At 55.9% G+C, this 23,294-nt stretch overlaps 1 protein-coding gene across 1 annotated transcript; it reads left to right on the top strand.

The window, feature by feature from the left end:
* Positions 1-8,900: 8,900 nt before the first annotated feature.
* TICAM1 (TIR domain containing adaptor molecule 1) lies at positions 8,901-22,024 on the top strand. The gene is made up of 3 exons (XM_055344713.1): positions 8,901-8,988; positions 11,654-11,768; positions 19,456-22,024. Exon 3 carries the CDS (start codon positions 19,593-19,595, stop codon positions 21,804-21,806), a length of 2,214 nt encoding a protein of 737 aa, XP_055200688.1. The 5' UTR covers positions 8,901-8,988; positions 11,654-11,768; positions 19,456-19,592; the 3' UTR covers positions 21,807-22,024.
* Positions 22,025-23,294: the final 1,270 nt, after the last annotated feature.

Consider the following 23,294-nt stretch of genomic DNA (forward strand, 5'->3'; position numbering starts at 1 on the left):
GTACAGGCGGTGCGGGTGCGGGTGTATATATGTGCGTGTGTGCACTCCCAGGAGCCGAGCGATACTGGGGTCTCCGTGTGGCCTCTGGGGCCCCGTCCCTGCTCTGCTCACAGGAGGGGACCCGGAGTGGGGCTCGGAGTTCTCCGATGGGAGAAGAGCAGGGCCCTTCACGTCCCCCAGAGCCAGGGTCTTGCCCTCTGGGCCGTGTCCTAGGATCCCACAGAAGCAGAAGGCCTGCGCTTTCCCCACACCTTCCTAGGTGTTGGGGGGTGGGAGGGCGGTGTGGCATGTTGCCTCCTGAAAGATGTCCACGTCCCGATCTCCGGGACTTGTGAACGTGTTCCCTCATGTAGCAAAAGGAGCTGTGCAGATGGGGTTCAGTGAGGGAGGTGGAGGTGGGGGTGGGTCCTCGCTGCTCCGGGTGGGCCCTGCCACCATCACGAGGGTCCTCACGAGCTGGGGGTGCAGGGTCGGCCGGAGAGGGTGTGAGGACAGAGGCAGAGGTCAGGACCTGAGGTGGGTGCATCTTCTGCTCACATCAAAGATGGAGAAAGGGACCCCGAGCCTGGAGAAGACGGAGAAGGCAGGGAAACAGGATCCCCCCTGACCCCTGCCCTGAGCATCCAGAAGGATCCAGCCCTGCCTTCACCTTGATTTTAGCCCCAATTAAAACTCATTTCAGGTTTCTGCCCTCCAGAAACGGAAGGTGACAGGTTTGTGGTGTTTTCAGCCCCCGAGTCCGCGTTCATTGTTCCAGCACCCCGGGGAGCTCATCCCGGCCCTGGGGGAGTCCAGGTGGCCCCTGGACAAACCCCCGGCTCAGAGATCCCCACATTTCTGTCCACTTCCCACCACTGGGCTAACATTGAAGAAAACACGGAAACCAAATCCTCTCATTGCGCTGCCTCTGGCCCAGGGCTGCTCACTCACGTCGCCTCGGCTCTGCGGGTTAGGTGTCCCCCCTTTAGGGATGAAGCGTCGGGGGCACGCGGCTGGGCGGGCCTTGCCTCCCTGGGTGCGTCCGAGGTGGCACAGTCCTGCTGCTCCTGTCAAGGGCCGGCGCCCGTGCTCCAGCTTGGGGATGGGGAGCAGGTCCCCTGGCCAGCTCCCTGGTGCCTCGTGAGTGACCCTGGGGAGCCCTCGGGCTCTCGAGCCGTCAGCGTCATCATCCGAGACCAGCTCCCACGTAGATCTGGAGCAAAGATTTTGTAGGACTGCGCGTTTGAAAAACCTGGTGCTTAGGTTATCTTAGGGTCTCCCGCTCTGCACTGCTGGCACTGGGACCCAGTCGCTCTCTGGGGGCCACCTGGGGTGCCGAGCAGGATCTCTGGCCCCACACGCTTGATGTCAACAGCACAAATTGTGTGACCACCACAGGTGTCCTCAGACACGGCCCCCTGGTGAGAACCACCAGGTTAGCTGGCTTCGTCCCAAACACTTACTTTCCTGCCTTTTGGCTTAAACGAGTCAAGGTTCCCCACATGGGCCCCCTAATGTGTCAGGGAGCACATCTCTTTTTGCACCTCCCAACGCTGAGCGGGCACAGGCTGTTGCCGGGAGCCACGCCCTGCTCTGAGCACCTGGCGGATGTTAGCACCAGCCTCCCCTCAACCCTCTGGGGTGGCTGGACTGAGCTTCCCGTGTTGTGGACAGGGAAACTGAGGCAGGTAGATGTCACATAATTTCCTCAAAGTCTCCCGGCCACCAGGGGCCTGACAGGCGGGTCTGGGCTCTTGTCTTCCTGCTGGAGGAACTTAGCGGGTGCGCTCTCCAGTCCCCCGTGGCTCCGTCCGCAGATGGGGTGTATCGGTTAGCTCTTGCTCCCTGACAAGTCAGCACTAACGTCGTGGCCTCAAACACGTTCTCTCCCAATCTCTCATCTAGTGACTTAAAAAAAATAAAAATAAATATTCCTCTCATTAGCTTAGCTGAGCTGAGCTCACTGCAGCAGCGTGTCCAGAAAACACACATGCAAAGGGCCCAGCCTGGCTTGGGGAGATAATAGAGAGCAGAGTATAAGGACACAGGCTCTGCGGGCGACGGGGTGGCTCAGTGGTTGAGTGTCTGCCTTTGGCTCATGTCATGATCCTGGGGTCTCAGGATCGAGTCTCACATCGGGCTCCCTACAGGGAGCCTGCTTCTCCCTCTGCCCACGGCTCTGCCTCTCTCTCTGTGTCTCTCATGAATAAATAAACATTTTAAAAAAGATTTTATTTATTTATGATAGTCACACACACAGAGAGAGAGAGAGAGAGGCAGAGACAGAGGCAGAGGGAGAAGCAGGCTCCATGCACCGGGAGCCCGACGTGGGACTCGATCCCGGGTGTCCAGGATCGCGCCCTGGGCCAAAGGCAGGCGCTAAACCGCTGCACCACCCAGGGATCCCAATAACGAACACTCTCTACGAGCAGTCACTGTTGCAAAATGATTCAGACCAAATGCACAAACCATCACATGCTGCCTAAAGAGCTGTTCGTACACTCGTGTGTGGGCATGGCCGGTGGGATCAGAATGGTTGACATTTCTCTTTATTTAAGTAAGCTCTACCCCCAACAGAGGGCTTGAACTCTTGACCACAAGATCAAGAGTCCCATGCTTTACCAACTGAGCCAGCCAGCTGCCCCAGAATAGTTTACACTTTTAAAGGGTTTTAAAGCAAACAAAAATATGCAACAGGGACCATCTGTGGGCCTCAAAGCCTAAAATATTTACTACCTGGCCCTTTCCGGGGAAAGCTTGCCAACCCCTGCCTGAGACCTTCCTGCTACATCGTCCTGCTTAGACAAGAATATTTCTCCCAGTACTTAAAAGCTGCAGTGTGTTTTGCTGCAGTAACTGCAAACATCATTGAGTCGCGCTCATGATCCTAGGGCTGAGGGTGTGGGCACAACTCCAGCAGAGGGTGACAGTGGCGGTTTTGGGGGACAGGAAAGCAAATGTTTGGTGCTGGAGAAATGGGATGGACCAGTACAATGTCTGTCCCCAACCAAGACATGGATGTGGGAAGGGGATTTGGGGTCTCCCTCCAGCCCCACCAGAGAACACTTTCTTATCAGCAAAGTCAGATCATGGCACTTTTTCCCAGGAACAGAGGCTTACAAACCTTTACTTAAAAACAACCTGGGAGGGACCCCTGGGTGGCTCAGTGGCTGAGTGACTTCCTTCAGCTCAGGGCATGATCCCGGGGTCGTGGGATTGAGTCCTACATCAGGCTCCTCTCAGGGAGCCTGTTTCTCCCTCTGCCTGTGTCTCTGCCTCCCTCCCTGTGTCTCTCATGAATAAATAAATAAAATCTTTTAAAAAAATAAAAAGAAAAACAACCTGGGACACCATCCCTGTTTTAGTACTTTTATTCTTGAGCTCAGATGTCCGCACAAAGGACCTCAAATGTTCACAGTTGCTTTATTCTTTTTTTTAAAAGATTTTATTTATTTATTCATAGACACAGAGAGAGAGGCAGAGACACAGGCAGAGGGAGAAGCAGGCTCCATGCAGGGAGCCTGATGTGGAACTCGATCCTGGGTCTCCAGGATCACACCCCAGGCTGCAGACGGCGCCAAACTGCTGTGCCACCGGCGCTGCCCAGTTACTTTATTCTTAATAGCCCCAAATCCAAAAGACAGTAGATGAATAAATTGGGGGAGACTCACATGGTGGAATATTATGCAGCAGAGAACATGAATAAATTACTGATATTCACAGTACGAAAATTCATCAAGAGGTGCCTAACTGGCTCAGTCAGTGGAACTGGGGCCTTTTGATTTCGAGGGTCATGAGTTCAAGCCCCACATTAGGCGTGGAGCCTACTTTAAATAAATCAATCAAAAAAATTTTTAAGAAATCAAGAAATACAGATCCCTGGGTGGCTTAGGGTTTGGTGCCTGCTTTCCGCCCAGGGAGTGATCCTCGAGTCCCAGGATCGAGTCCCACATCAGGCTCCCTTCATGGAGCCTGCTTCTCCCTCTGCCTGTGTCTCTGCCTCTCTCACTCTCTCTGTGTCTGTCATGAATAAATAAATAAAATCTTTAAAAAAAGACAAATCAAGAAATACTTTTTTTTTCAAAAAGACCTTAAAAAAAGAAATTAACAGAGAAACTTCATTTAGAATAGAGTCAGGAAGCCCAGAAAGGAGGAGCTCTCACACCTGAACTTTGGGCAGGAACAAGCCTACTTTACTACCCCAGCAGGTAGAAGGTTTTCTCCTGCCCAGCAACAGCCCAGCCAGCCAACGAGAAACCACCACTACTCAGCCAATGAGAAGCCGCCCTCGCCCTGGGCTCTCCCTCTCCTCCAGTGGATTTGCTTCAAAGCAGCCCCTCCCTCCTTCTCCCCTTTATTCTCTGGACTTGGCTATGATTTACCAGGTCCTGCCATCCCAAATTGCAATTCCTCTGCTATTCCTGGAAAAGCTCATTTTGCTGGTAAAATAACTAGCTGTTTCATTAAAAAAATTATTTATTTATTTGACAGAAAGTGAGAGCACAAGCAGGGGGAACAGGAGAGGGAGAAGCAGGCTCCCCACTGAGCAGAGAGCTCCTTAGGAGGCTCCATCCCAGGACCCAGGGACCATGACCTGAGCCAAGGCAGACATTTAACCCACTGAGCCCCCCAGGCGCCCCTTGGCTGTTTCATTTTTAAGGTCCAGGCCAACATTATGGGTGAAACTCACAGGCACCAAATTGAGAGGAAAAAAAAAAAAATAAACCAGGCACAAGAGAACCCATACTCTGATTCCACATCAGTTACAAGCTCAACTATGGTGAGAGAAATCCAAAGAGCATTACCCACGGGGCTCGGGGCATTCCAGGGGCTGGAAATGATGTGTGCAAGTCTCAGTCTGCATGTTGCACAGGGAGTGTGTTGGCATGCACAAGTCTGCTGAGCTGTCCGTTGAAGATTTACACTCTTTAGGGCCTATGATTTATCCTTCGATACAAATTAAGAAAGAGAAAGTAAGGGACGCCTGGGTGATTCGTGGTTGACTGCTGTGTGACTGCTGTGTGATTCGTGATCTGCTGTTGACTCAGGCCGTGACCCCAGGGTCCTGGGATCGAGTCCCACATCGGGCTCCCTCTGCCTGCGTCTCTGCCTCTCTCTCTCTTTCTCATGAGTAAATAAATAAAATCTTAAAGAAAGAAAGTAACATGCAGAAGGGTTGGGGGAAATGAGCCCTTTTGCTCACTTCCGGTGGGAGTGAAAGCAGGGAGCGCTAATTTGGAGAACAGCGGGGCAGTATTTAGTAAGAGCGAGAATGTACATTCTCCGTGTCTGAGAAGAATTCTGAGAAGTTCCTCTTCTCCACGGCCACCCTAGAGAAATGCTGTCCACTGAGTCACCTAAGTCTCTCATCGGCCCCACGAGGCAGGCGCTATTATCATCCAAGGGGGGGGGGGAACTGAGCACGATTCAGAGGACTCACCCTCGGCCCCATGTCACAGCTACTAAGCATCAAAGTAAGGATTTGAACCCAGCACTCCCACATCACCTGCCCCCTGTTCTCCAGCACCACCGTAGGAGGTAGTGATGCCTGGTTCGCGGGGAACAGTGGCAGCAAGCGGCGTGTCCAGTGACTGGGGACTCAGGAAGCTGCAACAGAGCCAGGCTGCGTGAGACCATCACACACGGAAAAAGAACATTGTCGGGCTGCATATACCAGCTGCGAAAAACAGCAGACGGTCTGGCCTCGCCGGTAGCACCGATGATATTTAGCGTCTGGCCCTTGGATAGAAAAAAAAGTGGGCAGCCCGGGGGGCCGGGCGGTTTAGCGCCACCTTCAGCCCGAGGTGTGATCCTGGGGTCCCGGGATCAAGTCCCATGTTAGGCTCCCCGCGTGGAGCCTGCTTCTCCCTCTGCCTGTGTCTCTGCCTCGCTCTCTCTCTCTCTCTCTCTCTCTCTCTCTCTCTTTCTCTCAATCTCTGATAAATAAATAAATCTTTAAAAAGAAAAAGTTTGCTAAGTCCCAGCTACAGCGAATTAGAAAGCAAGCCAGACCAAAGAGCAATAACTGTCCCATTCATGGATACGTGTGTATGTGTGCAAATACGTGTGCAAAAGCAAAAAGACAGAAGGAATGAGGATCACGCAGAGGCCCCTGCCCCCCCAACAGAGCAGGGGGAAGAGGAACGGGAGAGGAAAGTGGAGATGGGAGGTGGGCAACGGTACCCGTCTGCTGGTGGTCGGATTTACTCACCTGCAGCTCAGGGTTTTCTCCTGGGAGCCTGGCTGCTCCTGCCATGTTACCTTCTCTGAGCCTCAGTGTTCACACCTATGAAATGGGTACATTCCAGTCCACCCAAGAGGACTATTTTAAGACATGGATCAGATGACCACCAAGAGTGTTTGGGGTGGGGATAGATACCTACTGAAATTCAAAAAAATTGATGGTGGGACAAGGGTGGAGGACCTAAGAGGCATGGGAAGACGGGCATAATGCCCTCTCCCTCTCTAGCTGCCGAGTCCCCAAAGGTAGGGACCACTTCTTTCTTCCTGCCCAGTGGATCCCCAGAGCCTAGGCACGCCTGGCACACAGCAGGTGTTCAAAATCTCTCCCCTACCTGAGACACACACTAAGTGAGGAGCACTAGGTGGGGAGGAATTAGCATTCCTATGACTTTCATTTGATCCCCCTCCCAAGATCCTTTACAACGAACTTCAGCCTGAGGTCCACGGGCCTCTTGGGCACCCGATGACAGAATTCATGAAGTAATGAGAAAAAAAAAATTCCTGTCTTTATTTTCACTGACTGATATTTACCATTTCCCCAATTATGAATGAAGGCAGTGGCAGGACTTGTGACTTTTGTCTCCAATAGAAAACCACAGAAATTTTCATATTTGATTGCATTGCTGCAAACGACTCGAAACACAGCAGGCACCTGTGGCCCTTAGAGCCCGTCAGTCAGAGCCCGAAGCCTCCTGCGTTTTCGTGCAGCTCTTCAAAAGGATTTAAAAAATAAAAATTAAAAAAAACAAACAAAACAAAAAATCCCCCAAAAAACAAAAGGATTTTAAAGCGATTATCTTATGCATATTAAACATAATTTTTTGGGGTGCCTGCCTTCGGCTCAGGGCATGATCCCAGGGTCCTGGGATCGAGTCCCGCATCGGGCTCCCCGCAGGGAGCCTGCTTCTCCCTCTGCCTGTATCCCTGCCTCTCTCTCTCTGTCTCTCATGAATAAATAGATAAAATCAAAAATAAAGATGAATAAAAATAAACACAATTTTTAAAATGTGGCAAAATATACTTACCATGAAACTTACCCCTTAGCCCCTCTTAGGTGCACAGCTCTGCGGCATGAAGCGCACTCATACTGTTTTGCACCACACCCCCATCAGTCTCCAGAACTTTCCATCTCCCCAAACTGAACTTCTGTCCCCATTTAGCACCGACACCCCACCCCCTCCCCCAGCCCCTGGCTCCCACCATCTACTTCCTTTTTCTATAAATTTGACTCCTCTAGAGACTTCCTATGAGTGGAGTCAGACTGGATCATCCTTTCGCATCTGGCTTATTTCACTGAGCATAATGTCCTCAGGGTCCCTCGTGTTGTAGCAAATGTCTAATTTCCTTCCTTTTGAAGGCTGACTAATATTCCCGCATAGGGACCACATTGTGTTTATCCGTTTAGTGATAATGGATCACTGAGTAGTTTTTTTTTTTAAGATTGTATTTATTTATTCATGAGAAAGAGAGAGAGAGAGGCAGGGATACAGGCAGAGGGAGAAGCAGGCTCCATGTGGGGAGCCCGACGCGGGACTCGATCCCAGGACTCCGGGATCATGCCCTGAGCCAAAGGCAGATGCTCAACTGCTGAACCACCAGGCATTCCACTGAGTAGTTTTTCTAAAACACATTTTAATAAATGTTTTTCAGCACAACAGACTTCCCTGTAACCTCTCGTGTTTTGTTTTTCACATCTTTACAAATGGTATTTTTTTTTTTTTACAAATGGTATTTTGAGAAGAGGCTCTGAGCTTCTGCAAACTGACAAAGAAACGTGCTCAGAGGCATTCCGACTTTTGTAGGTCCTTTTGCCCATTAAAATAAAAAAACAAAAATTATATTTACAAGTGTGGTGGTGTAAAGACGCCTATAATCCAGGGTGGACCTGGATTCATTGTTTTCTTTCTGATCCGAAAACAAAACATTGTCACGGGTCCCTAAACATAGGACGGTCCCACACCTTAACTCTGCTCAAGGGACATGTGTGTGCTGGGTCTGGGACCCCCCCAAAAGGTTAGGACCTCCTCTGAACTTTTGCATGTTGTTTTCACAGCTTCAAGATAAGCCATCTTAGGGGACACCTGGGTGACTCAGTGGGTGAGCACCTGCCTAATGCCCAGGGGCTGACCCTGGGGTCCTGGGATCCAGTCCCTCATTGGGCTCCCCGCAGGGCACCTGCTTCTCCCTCTACCTGTGTCTCTGCCTCTCTCTGTGTCTCTCATGAATTAAAAAAAAAAAAGTCTTATAAAAATAAGCCATCTTGGCTGTCCGTCCTCTAGCCACTGGGGATCCCCAAGCCCCTCCATGGTGGCCACGGTTCCCCTTCTTCCCAATTTCAGGTAGCCCTTCCCCCAGTTACCCTACCTCGCCCCCCCTTCCCCGTTCTATTCCGTGGAAAGCATTATCACTAGCTGAGATGATCTCATTTTTAAATTGTGGTGACTGTCCCTGGACTGCGGGCGCCCGGAGGGGGTGGCCCCGTGCCTCTGTGATCCCCCCACCAAACCCTCCCCAGAAGGCACCCCCCTCCGGGGAGGAGGGGCGCGCAGGGCACCGCTGCGGGGCCCCTCGGGGACTTTCCCTGTCCCGGGAGGAAAGTGTGACTTCACCTTCCTGCCTGGCTGCCCGCGGGACGCGGAAGGGGCGGGCGGAGGCCCGGGGTGGAGCTGCCGCGCGCCCTGGGCGCCCCGACCCGCGCCCCGCCACCCGCGGGCAGCCAGGCAGGCCAGGCCGCCCGCGCCGACCGTCGCACCGAGCGGACCCCGGGTAGGTGCAGGGCCGAGCGGGGCCGGGAGGGCGGGTGTGGCCGGGCAGCCCGAGGCCTGCGGCTCCTCCCCAGGTTCGCGACCCGCCGCGCCCCGGATCTCAGATCTCCGCGCCCTGGCGCCCCTAGTTCGCGCCTACCCCCCAGCGCTGCGCTCCCCAGCCAGGTGGCCCCGGTCCGCCCCGAGCTCCTGAATCCATCCCCGCTCCTCGCTCTGGCTCCCCAGCACCCCAGACCTCTCCCCAACACCTTGAATTCCTTCCCGACTCCTCGAAGTCCACCCCACCCTCCCGGATTCCTTCCCAGCCCCCCTCGGGTCCCTCCCCAACACCCCACTTCTTTCCCGACGCCACTGATCTCTCTCCAGCTCCGTGGATTCCTGGGGATTCCTCTCCAGCACCCTCCCCCCCCCCCATTCCTCAAGCGGGCACAGACCCAGGTTTCTGATCTCTCCCCCGACCTGGGGGCCTTCTGCCCCAGCCCCAGGTCTTCCTACCCGGCCAGCGCCCCACCCCCAGTCCCTTCCAGGCCCTGGATCCACTTTTCCCAGGGGCTCCAGGGCCCCCATCCTCGAGATCCTCCAGGCCTCACTCCCCACCCCCTTCCGGCAGTGCAGGTTGGTTGGTACCGGTCTAGGAGCCGATGCCAGGCGGCGGGGTGCTGGCTGCCATCACCACTCAGGCCTCAGACCTGGGTGGCCCCAGGAGATCCTCATGGCAAGGCCCCCACCCCATTTCCTCCCTTTCCCTGTGGATGAAGTAGGAGGTTGGGGAGGGCCTCCCCCAGGATTGGAGGGGGTGGGTTCCAGCCTGGGGTGGGGGTGGGCAGGTGGGTGCAGGGGACTCCTGTCTGGGCCTCTGTTTCCTCTGAATAGGGGCGTGCATTCTCCTTCAGCACACATTTCTGAACCACCTGCTGTATGTGCGGGCATACTGCAGGGGCCACGTAGTGCCCACATAGGGTCCTCGGCCAGGGTGACCGGCAAACACCACGAATGGTCGAGGTGAGGCGTGCCAGATGCAGGCAGCAGATACCCAGCTGCTTCTCTGTTGGCCTGGCTTGAGGACCACGCAGACCCAGGCGTGGGAAGGGGCCGCACTTAGTAGGTGCTCAGTGAATAGGGGTAGGGCCTGGAGCCCGGCTGTCCGCTTTGCTCCTGCGCCTTCACTTTGCTCCTGTGTGACCCAGGGCAAGTGGCTCTACCTGTCTCTGCCTCCTTTTCTCATGTGCAAACAGGCAGCCAAATTAGGCCTAACTTGTAGGGTCGCCATGTGCTTCCCACAGTGCCCATGGCGTAGCAGGTGCTCAGGCAACACTTAGTGAACAAATGCCCCTTTGGTCGCCTGCGTATTTTCCAGGGACAGTCTGGCTACGTCTGGCCCTCCCTGTCTCCTTGTAACATTTCTTAATCAGCCAGAGGGGTCAATTGCACCTCTGTGATGCGCCCGCCCGTCCTGCTGGGAGCAGAGTAGACCTTTTGTCCTGTGGGGCAGAGGATTCAGCGGGAAACGTTTATTGAGCGCTTACTGTGTGCCAGGTGCTGTTCTGTGCACTCATGGGCTGATTGATTCAGTCAGTATGCATTAAGCACCTCCTGCGTGCCTGCCATTACACGCGGCTGTGAACAAGACAAGTGAACGCCCCTATTTTAGTGGTGCTCACTCAGGTGGGAAGTGATGCATAGTCCAACAAAGTAAGTTGGGAAATCTAAAGTGTCAGGTAAGAAGAAGTGGGATGGAGAAAAATAATGCAGGGAGTGTGGGGGGATGGGCTTCAGTTTTGGGCAGGGTGGCCAAGGCTGACCTTGACGAGGAAGTGACATTTGAACTGTTTGATCTGTGGAGCTGGCCATGTGGCTATCTGGGGAAGGGTGTCCTAGGCTGAGGGGACAGCCAGTGCAAAGGTCCTGGGGGCAGGAACAAGAGTGGTGTATTTAAGGAACCATGTGGCAGGATGGGAGGGAGCGAAGGGGAATGGGAGGAGGTGAGGTCAGGGAGGCGGCACGCAGGGGCCCACAGGGAGGACCAATCAATGAGTCATGCCTGAGACAGGACTGATATCTGCCTTCTAATCACAAACCAACTTTTCCACATTTTTTGTCTCAAGCATCGGGACAAAAGCCCAGATGCCCTCCTCGCCTCCTGCTCCTTTCCCCTTCTCCAAACTATCCACAAATCCAACCATCCCCCCCTTACCCGGTCCGGCCCCCCATCATTTGCTTTGCCTGAGAGGGTGGTCACCACCCTGGTCCCACAGTCCATCCTTCCCGAAGCAGTCACCAGAGGGAGCCCCTAGTCTTACCCCACCCTCCTTCCTTCACAGCCCCCTTGGGCTCTCACCTCCCTCAGGGTAAACGCCTAAGTCCTCCCCCTTGCCCCTCTCTCCTCCCTCCCTCACTCTGCTCCAGCCACTTGGGGCGTCCTCATTGTTCCTCTAACACACCAGCCTCTGTCCTACCCCAGGATCTTTGCACATGCTGCTCCTGCTGCCTGCAGCTGTCTTCCCCCAGATTTTTACCTGAGTCGCACCCTCCCCTCCTTCAGGTCTCAGCTCCCATTCACTTCCTCCCAGAGGCTCCCCTGCTCCTCCGTCCTGGGTAGTTCTTTTCCCTGTTCCTCACTACCACGCCCTGCTTCATTTTCTGCATGAACTTCTCATTCTCTGCAGTGGATCGATCTCTCATCCATTATCCCGCCCCCCCAACTGGACCGTGAGCTCTGCAAGGACTGAAGACCTGTGTGTCGTGGGCCACAACAGCACCTGCAACAGCTCTTTGCACATGGTAGGTGCTCCACGAATATTTGCCCAGCGCATGAAGAGACACTGGAGACTGCGAGAGGCGGAGAGGAAGGAGTGGGCGTGAGCCAGATGTGGTTAAAATATTTCATTTATGTTTTTTTAAGATTTTATTTATTTATTTGAGAGAGAGCGGGCGAGAGAACACAAACAGGGGGAGGGGCAGAGAGAGAAGCAGACTCCCCCCTGAGCAGGGAGCCCGAGGCGGGGACTCCATCCCCAGACACCCAGGATCACGACCTGAGCGGAAGGCAGGCGCATCACCGATCGGGCCACCCAGGCGTCCTGGTTAAAATGTTTTAAAAGAGGAAGGGGAAAAAAAATCAGTTTTGCCAAGACTGGTTGATTCTTATGCTTTATTGTGCTGTTGTACTGAGCTCTTGCCGGTGGTGACGGCCACTTTCAGGTTCTGTTCACAAATGACGAACCTGACCTAAGTGGGTTCCACAGGCTGGCAGGGGCAGAGCAAGGCCCCCACCCCGTGGGTGCTTCCATCCCACCAGGTGCCCGCTGTGCAGGGTGCGCAGTGGACTTTGGCCAGGAGGCCCTGGACGGGGGTGCAGAATGCAACCCGGCAGGTGGGGCGGGAGCTGGGCAGGGCAGGCCAGGTGGGTGGGGGACACCTTGGGGGGGCGGGTCCCAGGAGGCGGGCAAAGCTGGTGCAGCCACTGAGTCAGGGCTCAGGCCTGTAGCAGGGGGGAGGTGGAGCCTGGCTGTGTGGCTCTTGGAATTTTCCGGGGGCGGGGGTAGAAATTTTCCGGGAATGCAGGTGCGGTTGGTCCTTGTCTTGCTGCTTCTGAGCCCGGCTGGTCCGTCACTGGGAGTTTGGGGGCTCCGAGCCCTGTGCCTGCTAATGCCCAAGCAGCCTCACAAAGTGCCACGAGCGGCCCTGACAGTTGTACATGTGTGGACCCCTTCAGTCCCTGCCAGCACTGGCAGATAGGGCTTCTCATTGCACCCATTTCAGAGATGAGGACACTTGGGAGCCCGTGTGCCCGTGGCCTGCCCTAGGCCACAGCCTGGAGGTGCTAAAGCTGAGATGGGAACCCCAAGTGCTCCTACCAACCGCTCTCTCTTGCCCAATTTTTAAAGATTTTATTTATTTATTCATGAGAGACACACAGCAGAGAGCAGAGACACAGGCAGAGGGAGAAGCAGGCTCCTCACGGGGGAGCCCCATGTGGGACTCGATCCCCGGACTCCAGGATCACGCCCTGAGCCAAAGGCAGACACTGAACCTGCTGAGCCACCCAGGCGACCCCTTTTTTAAAGATTTGTTGATATAAAACATGAATCCAGAATAGGACGTGCGGTGGAAGTGTTGACATTGATGGGTTCTCAGAGCGAACACGGCGTGAAACGGAACCTGACGTCCAGGCCCACTCGCACCCCCCCCAACCCCGTGCCTTTGATCTGCTAAAAATTGTTGAGCACATGTCAACACATCTGGGGGGGGTTTCTTCTTAGGTTGTATACACAGCTGCTCCCAGGAGTCCCCGGGAAGTGGAAAGAACAGTTGATCTGTGACTTGTTGTTGCCGGGGAGCGGGCGGGGGGCCGGGGGTCTCAGGCCATCCTCCAGGTATCGATCTTTCTAATTTCAGAAAGATCCAACTGACGTTGTGCAAACGTCTACACCTCTGCTGCCCAACAGAAACATAAGGGGCGGCGGCGCCTGTGCCCTTTTACCCTTCGTAGCAGCTCTCTCAGTAAGGGGAACAGCGAAGCCGGAAAAACTCATTCTCTCTGTGCATTTTACGTGCCGTTATCTAGCCAACGTGTAACCAGTAGAAATCCAATTACTCGTGGGCATCTTACCCATCCTTTTTTTTTTTTTTTTTTTTTTGTGCATGCTCATTCTTCAAAATCTGGTGTTTTACCAGATGTCAATTCCCACGCTGTATTTTCAGCAGTTAAAGCGAAATCTGGTCCACCCAGAACAAGACAGTGTTTGACAGGGAGAGGATATTTTGCGCTGCCTCGCCTTACCCATTTCCATTTCGATGAGTTGAAAATGAACACAAGGGACGCCTGGGGGGCTCAGCGGTTGAGCATCTGCCTTCGGCTCAGGGTGTGATCCTGGGATCCAGGAACGAGTCCCACATCGGGCTCCTTGCAGGGAGCCTGCTTCTCCTCCCTCTGCCTGTGTCTCTGCCTCTCTCTCTGTGTCTCTCATGAATAAATAAATAAAATCTTAAAAAAAAAAAAAGACCCTTGAAGGCCAAGAAAAAAAAAAGTTAAAAAAAAAGAAAATGAACACAATTTAACACTCAGCTCCTCCTTTGTAGCAGTGGCTGCATTTTCTTTTTTCCTCTTTTATGCTTTTTATTAAGATTTTATCTATTTATTCATGAGAGAGAGAGAGAGGCAGAGACACAGGCAGACTCCACCCAGGGAGCCCGATGTGGGACTTGATCCCGGGTCTCCAGGATCACGCCCTGGGCCGAAGACAGGCGCTTAATTAAACCGCTGAGCCACCCAGGCTGCCCTGTGGCTGCATTTTCAATGCCGTAAAAAATACAGACAGGGAGGCTTACACACCAGAAATGTATTTTCTCGCGCGTCTGAGAAATCAGTCTGAGCTCAAGCTGTGGGCAGGGTGGGCTCCTCCCCAGGAGTCTCCCATGGGCGTGCAGACCTCACGTCCTCACGGGGTCATCCGTTTGGGAGTCTCTGTGTCCTCACCTCCTCTTTTTTGTTGTTGTTAAGATTTTATTTATTTATTCATGAGAGACACAGAGAGAGAGGCAGAGACTCAGGCAGAGGGAGAAGCAGGCTCCATGCAGGGAGCCCGATGCGGGACTTGATCCCGGAACCCGGGGTCACCCCTGAGCCTAAGACGGACGCCCAACTGCTGAGCCCCCCAGGCGTCACTTTCACCTCCTCTTCTTTCAAGGACACCAGTCACGCTGCATTAGGACCCATCCCAATGACGTCATTTGAACTTAGCATCTCTGTAAAGACTGAGGTCCTGGGCGTTAGGGCACCACGTAGGAGTTCTTCAGGGGGACATGGTTCAGCCAAGAACAGCCTGTGATGCTTCAAAATAATTACATGGGCTGGAGAGAGAGAGAGAGAGAGAGAGAGAGAGAGAGAGAGAGAGGCATTTGGTTGTGTGATCACAAACAGGCGTGCCAAAGAGCTGGGCCCGCTGTGTCGTCTGCAGGACGATTGCTGTTGCTGAGGGGGGAAAAAATCACACGCCTGTTTCTTGTCAAACGTTTCCTGCAAAGGGCCGAGAGCGAGTCTTTTCAGCTCTGCAGGCGCTGTGATCACTGCTGCGGCCCATCCGCTCTGTGTGGGGCCGGGCAGGGGCCACGCAGGGCGGCGTGGGGATGAGTGGGTGTGGCTGCGTGCCGAGAAACTTCGCTTACAGAGCCAGTGACCTCTGCCCAGGGCAGCTCTGCACAGTGTCAGGAGTGTCATTGATCTCTGTCCTAGGCAGTTATGTCTGGTTGCTTGGTCTTCTGTGTGTGTGTGTGGTGTGTGTGTGTGTGTGTGTGTGTGGTGTGTGTTTTAACAAATCTCTACACCCAATGTGGGGCTTGAACTCACGACCCAAAGATCAAGAGTCGCATGCTCTCCCAGCTGAGCCAGTCAGATGCCCCATCATCAAGCCGATCTTAATTTTAAAAAAATATATATCTGCAGGAGGGTAGCAGGTGAGCGTGAGCCTAGCGAAAAAGTGTCGCAGGCCGAGGGAGGAGCCGGTGCAAAGGCCCTGAGGCAGGATCCTGCTCTGCAAGTTTGAAGGACCGCGGGAAGCGCAGTGGCCTGGACCGGGTCCCCAGTTAAGGAGTTCCACCAGGTGACACATAGTCTACGTAGGCACGACCCACTTTGCTGCCCTAGCCCGAATATTTTATATGAACGTATGATCTATAAATACCATGTCCCCCGGCCTGTCAACTCCAAGAGGAAAGCGTCTATTTCTGTTTTCTTCTCTCGGCCCTGGTTTGCTCAGTGGGGCCCAATGCCGGGCCGGCGTGAACATGACTGCTGGTGTGGACGTTTTCCTTCCTCCTTTTTACACACGTCATTATTTATCATGCGATGAATGTGTTTAGGGTTTTCTACTCCACAGATTGCATCTTGGCCCACTTATTTATTTATTTTTTTTAAGCTCACAAGGGCTCTTCAGACTACCCGAGGGCCACCTGGGTGGTGCAGCTGGTTGAGTGTCTGCCTCTTGCTTTTGGCTCCCGTTGTGACCACAGGGTCGCAAGATCGAGCCCCGGGTGCGCTCTGCTTGAGACTCTCCCGCTTGAGACTCTCTGTCCCTCCGCCGCTTGCTCCCTCTCTCTCCGATAAATAAATACATCTTTTAAAAACTATTTGAATTGATCGCCAACTTGGCAGGGGTTAGCAGTTCCCTGAAACTGCATTTCTGGCTCCTCTTGAAGTATCTCGTGGATGTGTGGTCCCTTGGAATGGCGCTTCCTCGTGGCAACACACAGACGTCACAGCCACCACATTTAGGTAGGTCTAAGGTCCCACTTCCCTCCGTGTGAAAGCCCAAGACCTCCCCACGGCCCACACAGCCCTGCAGGACCCGCCCAGTCCCCTCCCTGCCCTCCCCACCTCCCTCTTCCCCCCTCGCTCGCGGAACCCTCTGGGCCTCCTCGCTGCTCCTCCATCACCACGGGCTGGTCCTGCCCCAGGGCCTTTGCACAAGTTGTTGCCTCTGCCTGGGACTCTCTTCCTTCAGATGTCCCTCTGGGTCACATTTGTATGTCCTGGCGGAGTCCCTCTTGTCACTGAGGCCTTCTTGAACCACGTTGTTTAAGACTGTGAACACCCACCCCTGATTCTTGGGTTCTGTGACCCTCCTCGCCTCCTCGTGTTTCCCGGGGGGGCATTTACTCCCTGCCCATGTGGTGCTGTGAATGTCACTCCTTTGTTGGCTGCCTGTCCTCCCCACGAGGAAGTCGGCTGCATTTTGGGGGGGGGGTCTGTGCTACTTCACCCCCCACCCCAAGTCTGCATGTCAGCATCTCAGGCCACTTCTATTTCTGAAACAGCCAGACAGCCATTCGCCTCTTTACATCCTTCCCCCCGGGGGCTGGGCCCTTGGCCCCTTCTCTTCCACTTCTCAAACTTGTGCCCTGTTCCCGGGGCGGCTCGGTCCTGTCCCCCTTGGGCCTCTGCCCCCAGTGCTGGCTCTCCCCATGCTCTCTCTGGCCTGTGTCTGACCTTCCTGGAGTCTTTGACCTTGGTCCTGGTGCCCCAGTGGCCCCACATCTACTCATAATGAATTTTTTTAAAAAATGCTGAATCATGTACGCACTGAGGGCTGTGACTCATGGTCTGAGATCCATGAATCACCTTTTGCCCTAGACCAGGATCGATGTCAGCACTTAGCAACATTTGGGGCTGCATCCTTGTCTGTCCCTGGGGGCGATGGGGTCCTGGGCACTTCGGGGGGAGAGGGAGTGGGCAGCATCCCCAGCCCGTCTACTCGATGCCAGGAGCACCTTTCCCTGCAGACATGATGCCCACATGTGTCCCCAGACGGTGCCGAGGGTCGGTGAGGGGAGGGGACTGGCGGTCAGAGCTGTTCTCGGCTGAGCAGCACTAGTCTGCAACCTAGGGGTGTCACCGTGGGCACTAGGGTGGACCAGACACAGGCCCGAGGCCCGCGGAATGGCATATAAAGTTCTGTCTCCCGGAATGGATCTGAAGTGCGTTTTGTTTTGTGTTTTCTAAGTCTGACTGTGACGCGCTTAGGGAATCTGGTGACCTCAGCTATGGGATTTGGGTTACCCTCTCTGGCTTCCCATCGTGTGCCCTTGGGAAAGCCTTTCTTCCCGTGCCTTGTTTTTCCATCCGCAATGTGGGGGGGTTATGCGTTCTGGCCTCCTTCATTCATTCCACAAGGTCAGGTCCCCGCTCTGCAGTTCAGCCACCGGGGACGCCAGGAGAGGCTCAGCCCCACCCTCTGGTGCCCGCTGGGCAGGAGGCAGCTGGCAAACGCGAAAAGTCTGAAGACACAAGCAAAGTTCACCCAGTGACACACGGGGCGGGTGGGGGTCGCGGGGAACCAGGTGACGTGGGGGAGGCAGACCGGGAGGGACGGCGTGGATGGCCAGGGCCCCGAGACGCTGCCGTCGGCCCGAGAGCCGAAATGATGAGACTAGCATCTGTGTGGCAAAGGTCTGCGGAGGGAGCACCCCAAGCAGAGGGAGGGGCGCCCGCGGGAAACCTGACATAGGAAGCAGCTTGGGAGTTTTTGAGAAATGGAGAGAAAGGAAGGGCCCCCACATGGCCTGGCAGCGCTGCGGGCACGGAGCTGGCTCTCTCGAACACTTAGCTCCTCCCGCTGCCATCGCTACCGGTACCAGTTACCCGCTGCTGAGTAAGTCACCCCAGGATGTTGTGGTTTAAAAACAGCGAATGAGGGGTGCCTGGTGGCTCAGTGGTTTGGTGCCTGCCTTCGGCTCAGGGCGTGATCCTGGAGTCCTGGGATCGAGTCCCACGTCGGGCTCCCTGCATGGAGCCTGCTTCTCCCTCTGCCTGGGTCTCTGCCTCTGTGTGTGTGTCTCATGAATAAATAAATAAAGTCTTTAAAAAATAAATAAATAAAATAAAAAATAAAAACAAACGAGGGACCCCTGGGTGGCTCAGTTGGTTAAGCGTCTCCCTTTGGCTCAGGGTCATGATCCCAGGAATCCCAGGATCGGGCTCCCGACTCATCAAGGAGCTTGCTTCTCCCTCTCCCTCTGCTTGTGCCCTGTCTCACTCTGTCAAATATTTTAAAGGACATTAAAAATAAATTTAAAAACAACAAATATTTATCATCCCACACAGTCCCTGGGTGTCAGGAAGCTGGAGGAAGAGGAGTTGGATGGCTCCGGCTTGGGCTGTCTCACGAGGTCAAGGTCAGGCTGTGGGCCGAGGCCGTGTCATCTGAAGGCTCGACCGGGGCTGGAGTTGCCGGGAGTCCAGATGTTCCCTCACGTGGCTGATGGAGGGAGGCGTCAGTTCCTCACTCTGTGGGCCTCTCCAGAGGCTGCTCACGGGCGGTTTACCCCCGACAGGGTGACAGAGAGAAAGCCAGTGTCTTATAACCTGATGTCGGTGGTGACAGCCCATCGCTTGTGCCGGAGTCCTCCACTCATAGAGGCTGGCAAGTGCCGCCCTGGGCTGTGACCAGGATGGAGGTCACCGGGGATCGTCCAGAAGCCTGATTACCTCCCTAGCAAACATGTAACGAGCACCTACTGACTTCCAGTCATTGGCTCAGAATTTCCCCATGTGTTAAGGCAGCACAGTTCCCTGAAACAATCCCATAAGTGGGCTTATTATTCCCGATAGGCAGTATAGCTTTGTGGTTGGGCACACCGCCTCTGGAGCCAGATCTCATGGGCTCGAATCCCAGCTCTGTCACCCACTGGCTGTGTGACTTTGGGCCAGTGACTTCACATCTCTGGCACACTTTTTTTTTTTTCATTTGTAAATGGGGAAAATAGTAGTGCCTACCTCCTGGGTGACACCAGGCAAATGCGGGTTGCTACCATCTTGTGGAGAAGGAAATGGAGAGAGGTGACATGGCGAGAGGTGACGTGTCTTTGTCATGTTGATAGGTTGTGATGGTATTTGGAGGCAGGCAGGTGGGGGTGTCTGGGCCAGAGTTGCCCCCTTTCAGGAGGTGACCGTGTCTCTCTTGCTTCACAGGTCTGCCGCAGTATCCCCCATGGGACTCGGTATGGTGAGCACTTAGGGGACCCCGAGCATGCAGGAAGGCAGGTGGCGTGGAACATGCCTCCACCGCTCAGTGCTTCTGCTGCCGAAGGCCGCACCCACCTGTGCCCATGGCCTGCGCGGGCCTGTCACTCTCCAGCGCCTTTGACATTCTAGGTGCTGCAGGCCAGGACAAGCTCTTGCGTCTTAAGCACAAGCTAAAGACCCTGCGCCTGGGCTGCCGGGGGGCAGACCTCCTGCACGCCATGGTGCTCCTGAAGCTGGGCCGGGAGACGGAGGCCAGGATCTCCCTGGAAGCGCTGAAGGCGGACGCGGTGGCCCGGCTCGTGGCGCACCAGTGGGCCGGCATGGAAGGTGCCGAGGCCCCCGAGGAGCCACCAGACTTGTCCTGGGCAGTCGCCCGGGTGTACCACCTGCTTACCGAGGAGAACCTGTGCCCGGCCACGATGCGGGACCTGGCCTACCAGGCGGCCCTCCGGACCTTCAGCTCCAGGGATGACCACCGGCTGGCCGAGCTCCAGGGAGAGGCCCGGGACCGGTGTGGGTGGGGCATCGTCGGGGACCCGGGGAGCTTCCAGCCCCTTCACTCGGATCTGCATTGCTTCCCGGCATCCTCAGTGTCACCCTCAGTCGCCCGCAGCCTTCCAAAGCCCATAGAGGACCCCTCGGCCTGGAGCCGAGGCCATTCCCTGAGATCCACTGGCAGCCCAGCCTCCCTGGCCAGCAACCTGGAAATCAGCGAGTCGCCCACCATGCCCTTTCTCAGCCGTCACCGCAGCTGCCCTGAGCCCAGCAAGCTGTGCGACGAGCCCCAGGCCAGCCTGGTGCCCAAGCCTGCCCCCACGGGCTGCCAGGAGCCTGAGGAGGTGAGCTGGCCACCATCAGAAGAGACTTCCAGCCCCCCACCAGAGGAGACAGCCAGCCCCCCACCGGGGGAGACTTCCAGCCCCCCACCAGAGGAGACGGCCAGCCCCTCACTGGAAGAGACTGCCAGCCCCTCCTCTGGGGAGGTTGCCAGCCCCTCATCGGGAGAGACTGCCAGCCCTGGGATGCTACCAAACAGCCCAGTCCCCACGCCGCCTCCTGACGTGGTCCCAGATGCAAGCCCCAGTGGCCAGCTTGACCCCCCCAAAGCGGGGCAGATGGGCACCCACTACCCCGTGGAGTGCACTGAAATGTTGGCAGCCCCCAACTCTCTGTCCTTGCCCTCCGGAAACGCTCGGCCAGTGAAGGACCAGACCCCACTCCCGCTTCCCGTAGAAGACACCGCTTCCCAGTTGCCCAACCCCAGCCCACCTCCTCCCTCAGCCCTGAGGACGTCCCCTCCCTGCCCTTTTCCATCCACCCCTCCTTCCACTGGCCCGGCCCCCTTGCACCCCTGCCCGCCTTCTCCAAATTCTCCCGAATTGGAGTCGGAACAGAAATTCTATAACTTTGTGATCCTGCACGCGGCGGCGGACGAGCACATCGCCCTGCGGGTCCGGGAGCGGCTGGAGGCCCTGGGCGTCCCCGACGGTGCCACCTTCTGCGAGGACTTCCAGGTGCCCGGGCGGGGCGAGCTGCGCTGCCTGCAGGACGCCATCAACCACTCGGCCTTCACCATCCTGCTGCTCACCCCCAACCTCGACTGCCGCCTGGGCCTGCATCAGGTGAGCCAGTCGCTGATGAGCAGCCTCACGCGGCACGGGTGGCAAGACTGCGTGGTCCCCTTCCTGCCCCTGGAGAGCTCCCAGGCCCAGCTCAGCCCGGACACGTGCAGCCTGCTCAGCAGCCTGGTGTGGCTGGACGAGCACTCCCGGGTCTTCGCCAGGAGGGTGGCCAACACGTTCAAGGCGCAGCAGCTGCGAGCCCGCAAGGCCCAGTGGAAGAAGGAACAGGACGTCCGGGCCCTGCAGCAGCAGCGCCAGCACCTGGAGGGCGAGCGGCAGCAGGTGGCCTCGCTGAGCGCCGCCTACTCCGCCTACCTCCAGAGCTGCTCGTCGTGGCAGGCGCAGATGGAGACGCTCCGGGCGGCCTTCGGGAGCCACATGCCATTTGGGACTCAGGGGCCCTACGGGGGCCCGGGGCCTCTGGGGGCCCCCCCGCCCCTTCCCTCCTGGTTGGGCCACCAGCCTCCCGCCGCGCCGCCGTGGCTGGCCGGCTCGCCCGCGCCCGCCTTCCCGCCCGCGCCCGCCTTCTCGCCGCCCCCCGCGCCCCCGCAGAGCCCGGGGCTGCAGCCCCTCATCATCCACCACGCGCAGATGGTGCAGCTGGGCCTCAACAACCACATGTGGAACCAGCGAGGGACCCAGGCGCCCGAGGACGACACGCAAGGAGCAGAGTGACCGAGGACCCGGGGCTTGGGGTCACCCCCCAGCCTCCCCGGGGGGCGGGGGGGAGGGGGAATCCCAGGGCGGTGACGTCACCCGGAGGACTCGCTGGCGCGCAGGGCGGCCGGGAGCCGATGCGGCGCTCGCGCGTTCCCAGCTGGGCGGTGGCGGCGGCGAGCGGGCCCGGGGCGTGCGGAGCGTGTTTTAACTGTAATAAATATTTATTGAGTGTTCCCGCCGCTCCGTTCCCGTCGGGGAGACGAAAACTAGTCCCCAAAAGGCAACCGGAAGGGCGGAGCTCGCTTCTCCTCGCGTAAGGCAAGGGACCGGACGCTGTGCAGCTTCTCCCATTTCATTGGCCAGAGCGTCGTCACGTGGGCCCTCCGGCTGCAAGGGAAGCTGGGAAATGTAGTCTTCCGCTGGGCCGTGTGCTTTGCTGAAAGTTTTGGTTCTAATGCTAGAGAATAGGGAGAGAAAAGACTCCGGGAGATATTTAGCACGTACCGCTGTGGCCCCCTTTCTTTTTGTTTTGCCGAGGAGCCTCACCCCCATCCGGCTGGGCTCAGATCCGATCTTGGGCAAGGGCATTCTGGTTTCTGAGCCTCGAGTTCTCATCTGAGAAATGGGTTTGAGGCTTCAGGGTTGTCCACAGATCCTGTGGGAGACGCTGGGGCTCCAGGGATAGTGCTCATTAACTGCAGGCCCAGAGAGGAGGGGGTTCATCTTTTTCCAGGGTCAAAGACCTTTGAGAAAGAATTAACATTTGTTGGGCGCTCACTTTATGGATTCCACAGGCTTTGGAGATCCAAACGTATTTTATTTTACTTTATTTTTTAAAATATTTATTTATTCATGAGACACACAGAGAGAGGTAGAGACACAGGCAGAGGGAGAAGCAGTCCCACCCGATGTGGGACTCGATCCCAGGACCCAGGATCACGACCTGAGCCAAAGGCAGATGCTCAACCACTGAGGTACCCAGGTGCCCTATTTTTTTTATTTTTATTTTTTAAAGTAATCTCTGCACCCAAGGTGAGGCTTGAACTCAGGACCTAGATATTAAGTCGCATGCTCCACTCACTGAGCCAGCCTGGCACTCCTGAACCTATTTTAAACCCCAAAACTGACCTCACTCAGGGTAGAAGCTTATATCGCTGGGCTTATTTTATGGATAGGGAAAACAGGCTCGAAGGGGTGAATTCTGCCCCGCCCCCCGCCCCAGGTCACATGGGTCAGAAGTGGGGGGATTATAGTTTCCAAGGGAGGGAGTGCAGGAAGGGTGAGCTCCGGCTGGCTGAGCCAGGAAGCTGCCACCTCCCCTCCCACCCGACAGCTCACTCAAACATTAACTTTGCAAGCCTTTCCCTCCATTTCCTGGGGCCCAGGAGGGCGGGCCCAGCTGAGTCACCCAGGCCGCCAGATACCACTTGTTATTTTCATCGCTGACTCAGATTTTGTCGGGGCTCAGCTTCCGGAAGCCTCCGGAGCACTGAAGTGAAACCT

Source organism: Nyctereutes procyonoides, unplaced genomic scaffold, assembly GCF_905146905.1.
Source record: "Nyctereutes procyonoides isolate TBG_1078 unplaced genomic scaffold, NYPRO_anot_genome, whole genome shotgun sequence".
NCBI lineage: Eukaryota > Metazoa > Chordata > Mammalia > Carnivora > Canidae > Nyctereutes > Nyctereutes procyonoides.

Bases quoted from the DNA above. Each gene is read 5' to 3' on its own strand.
- TICAM1 (XM_055344713.1), top strand. From the start codon at position 19,593: ATGGCCTGCGCGGGCCTGTCACTCTCCAGCGCCTTTGACATTCTAGGT.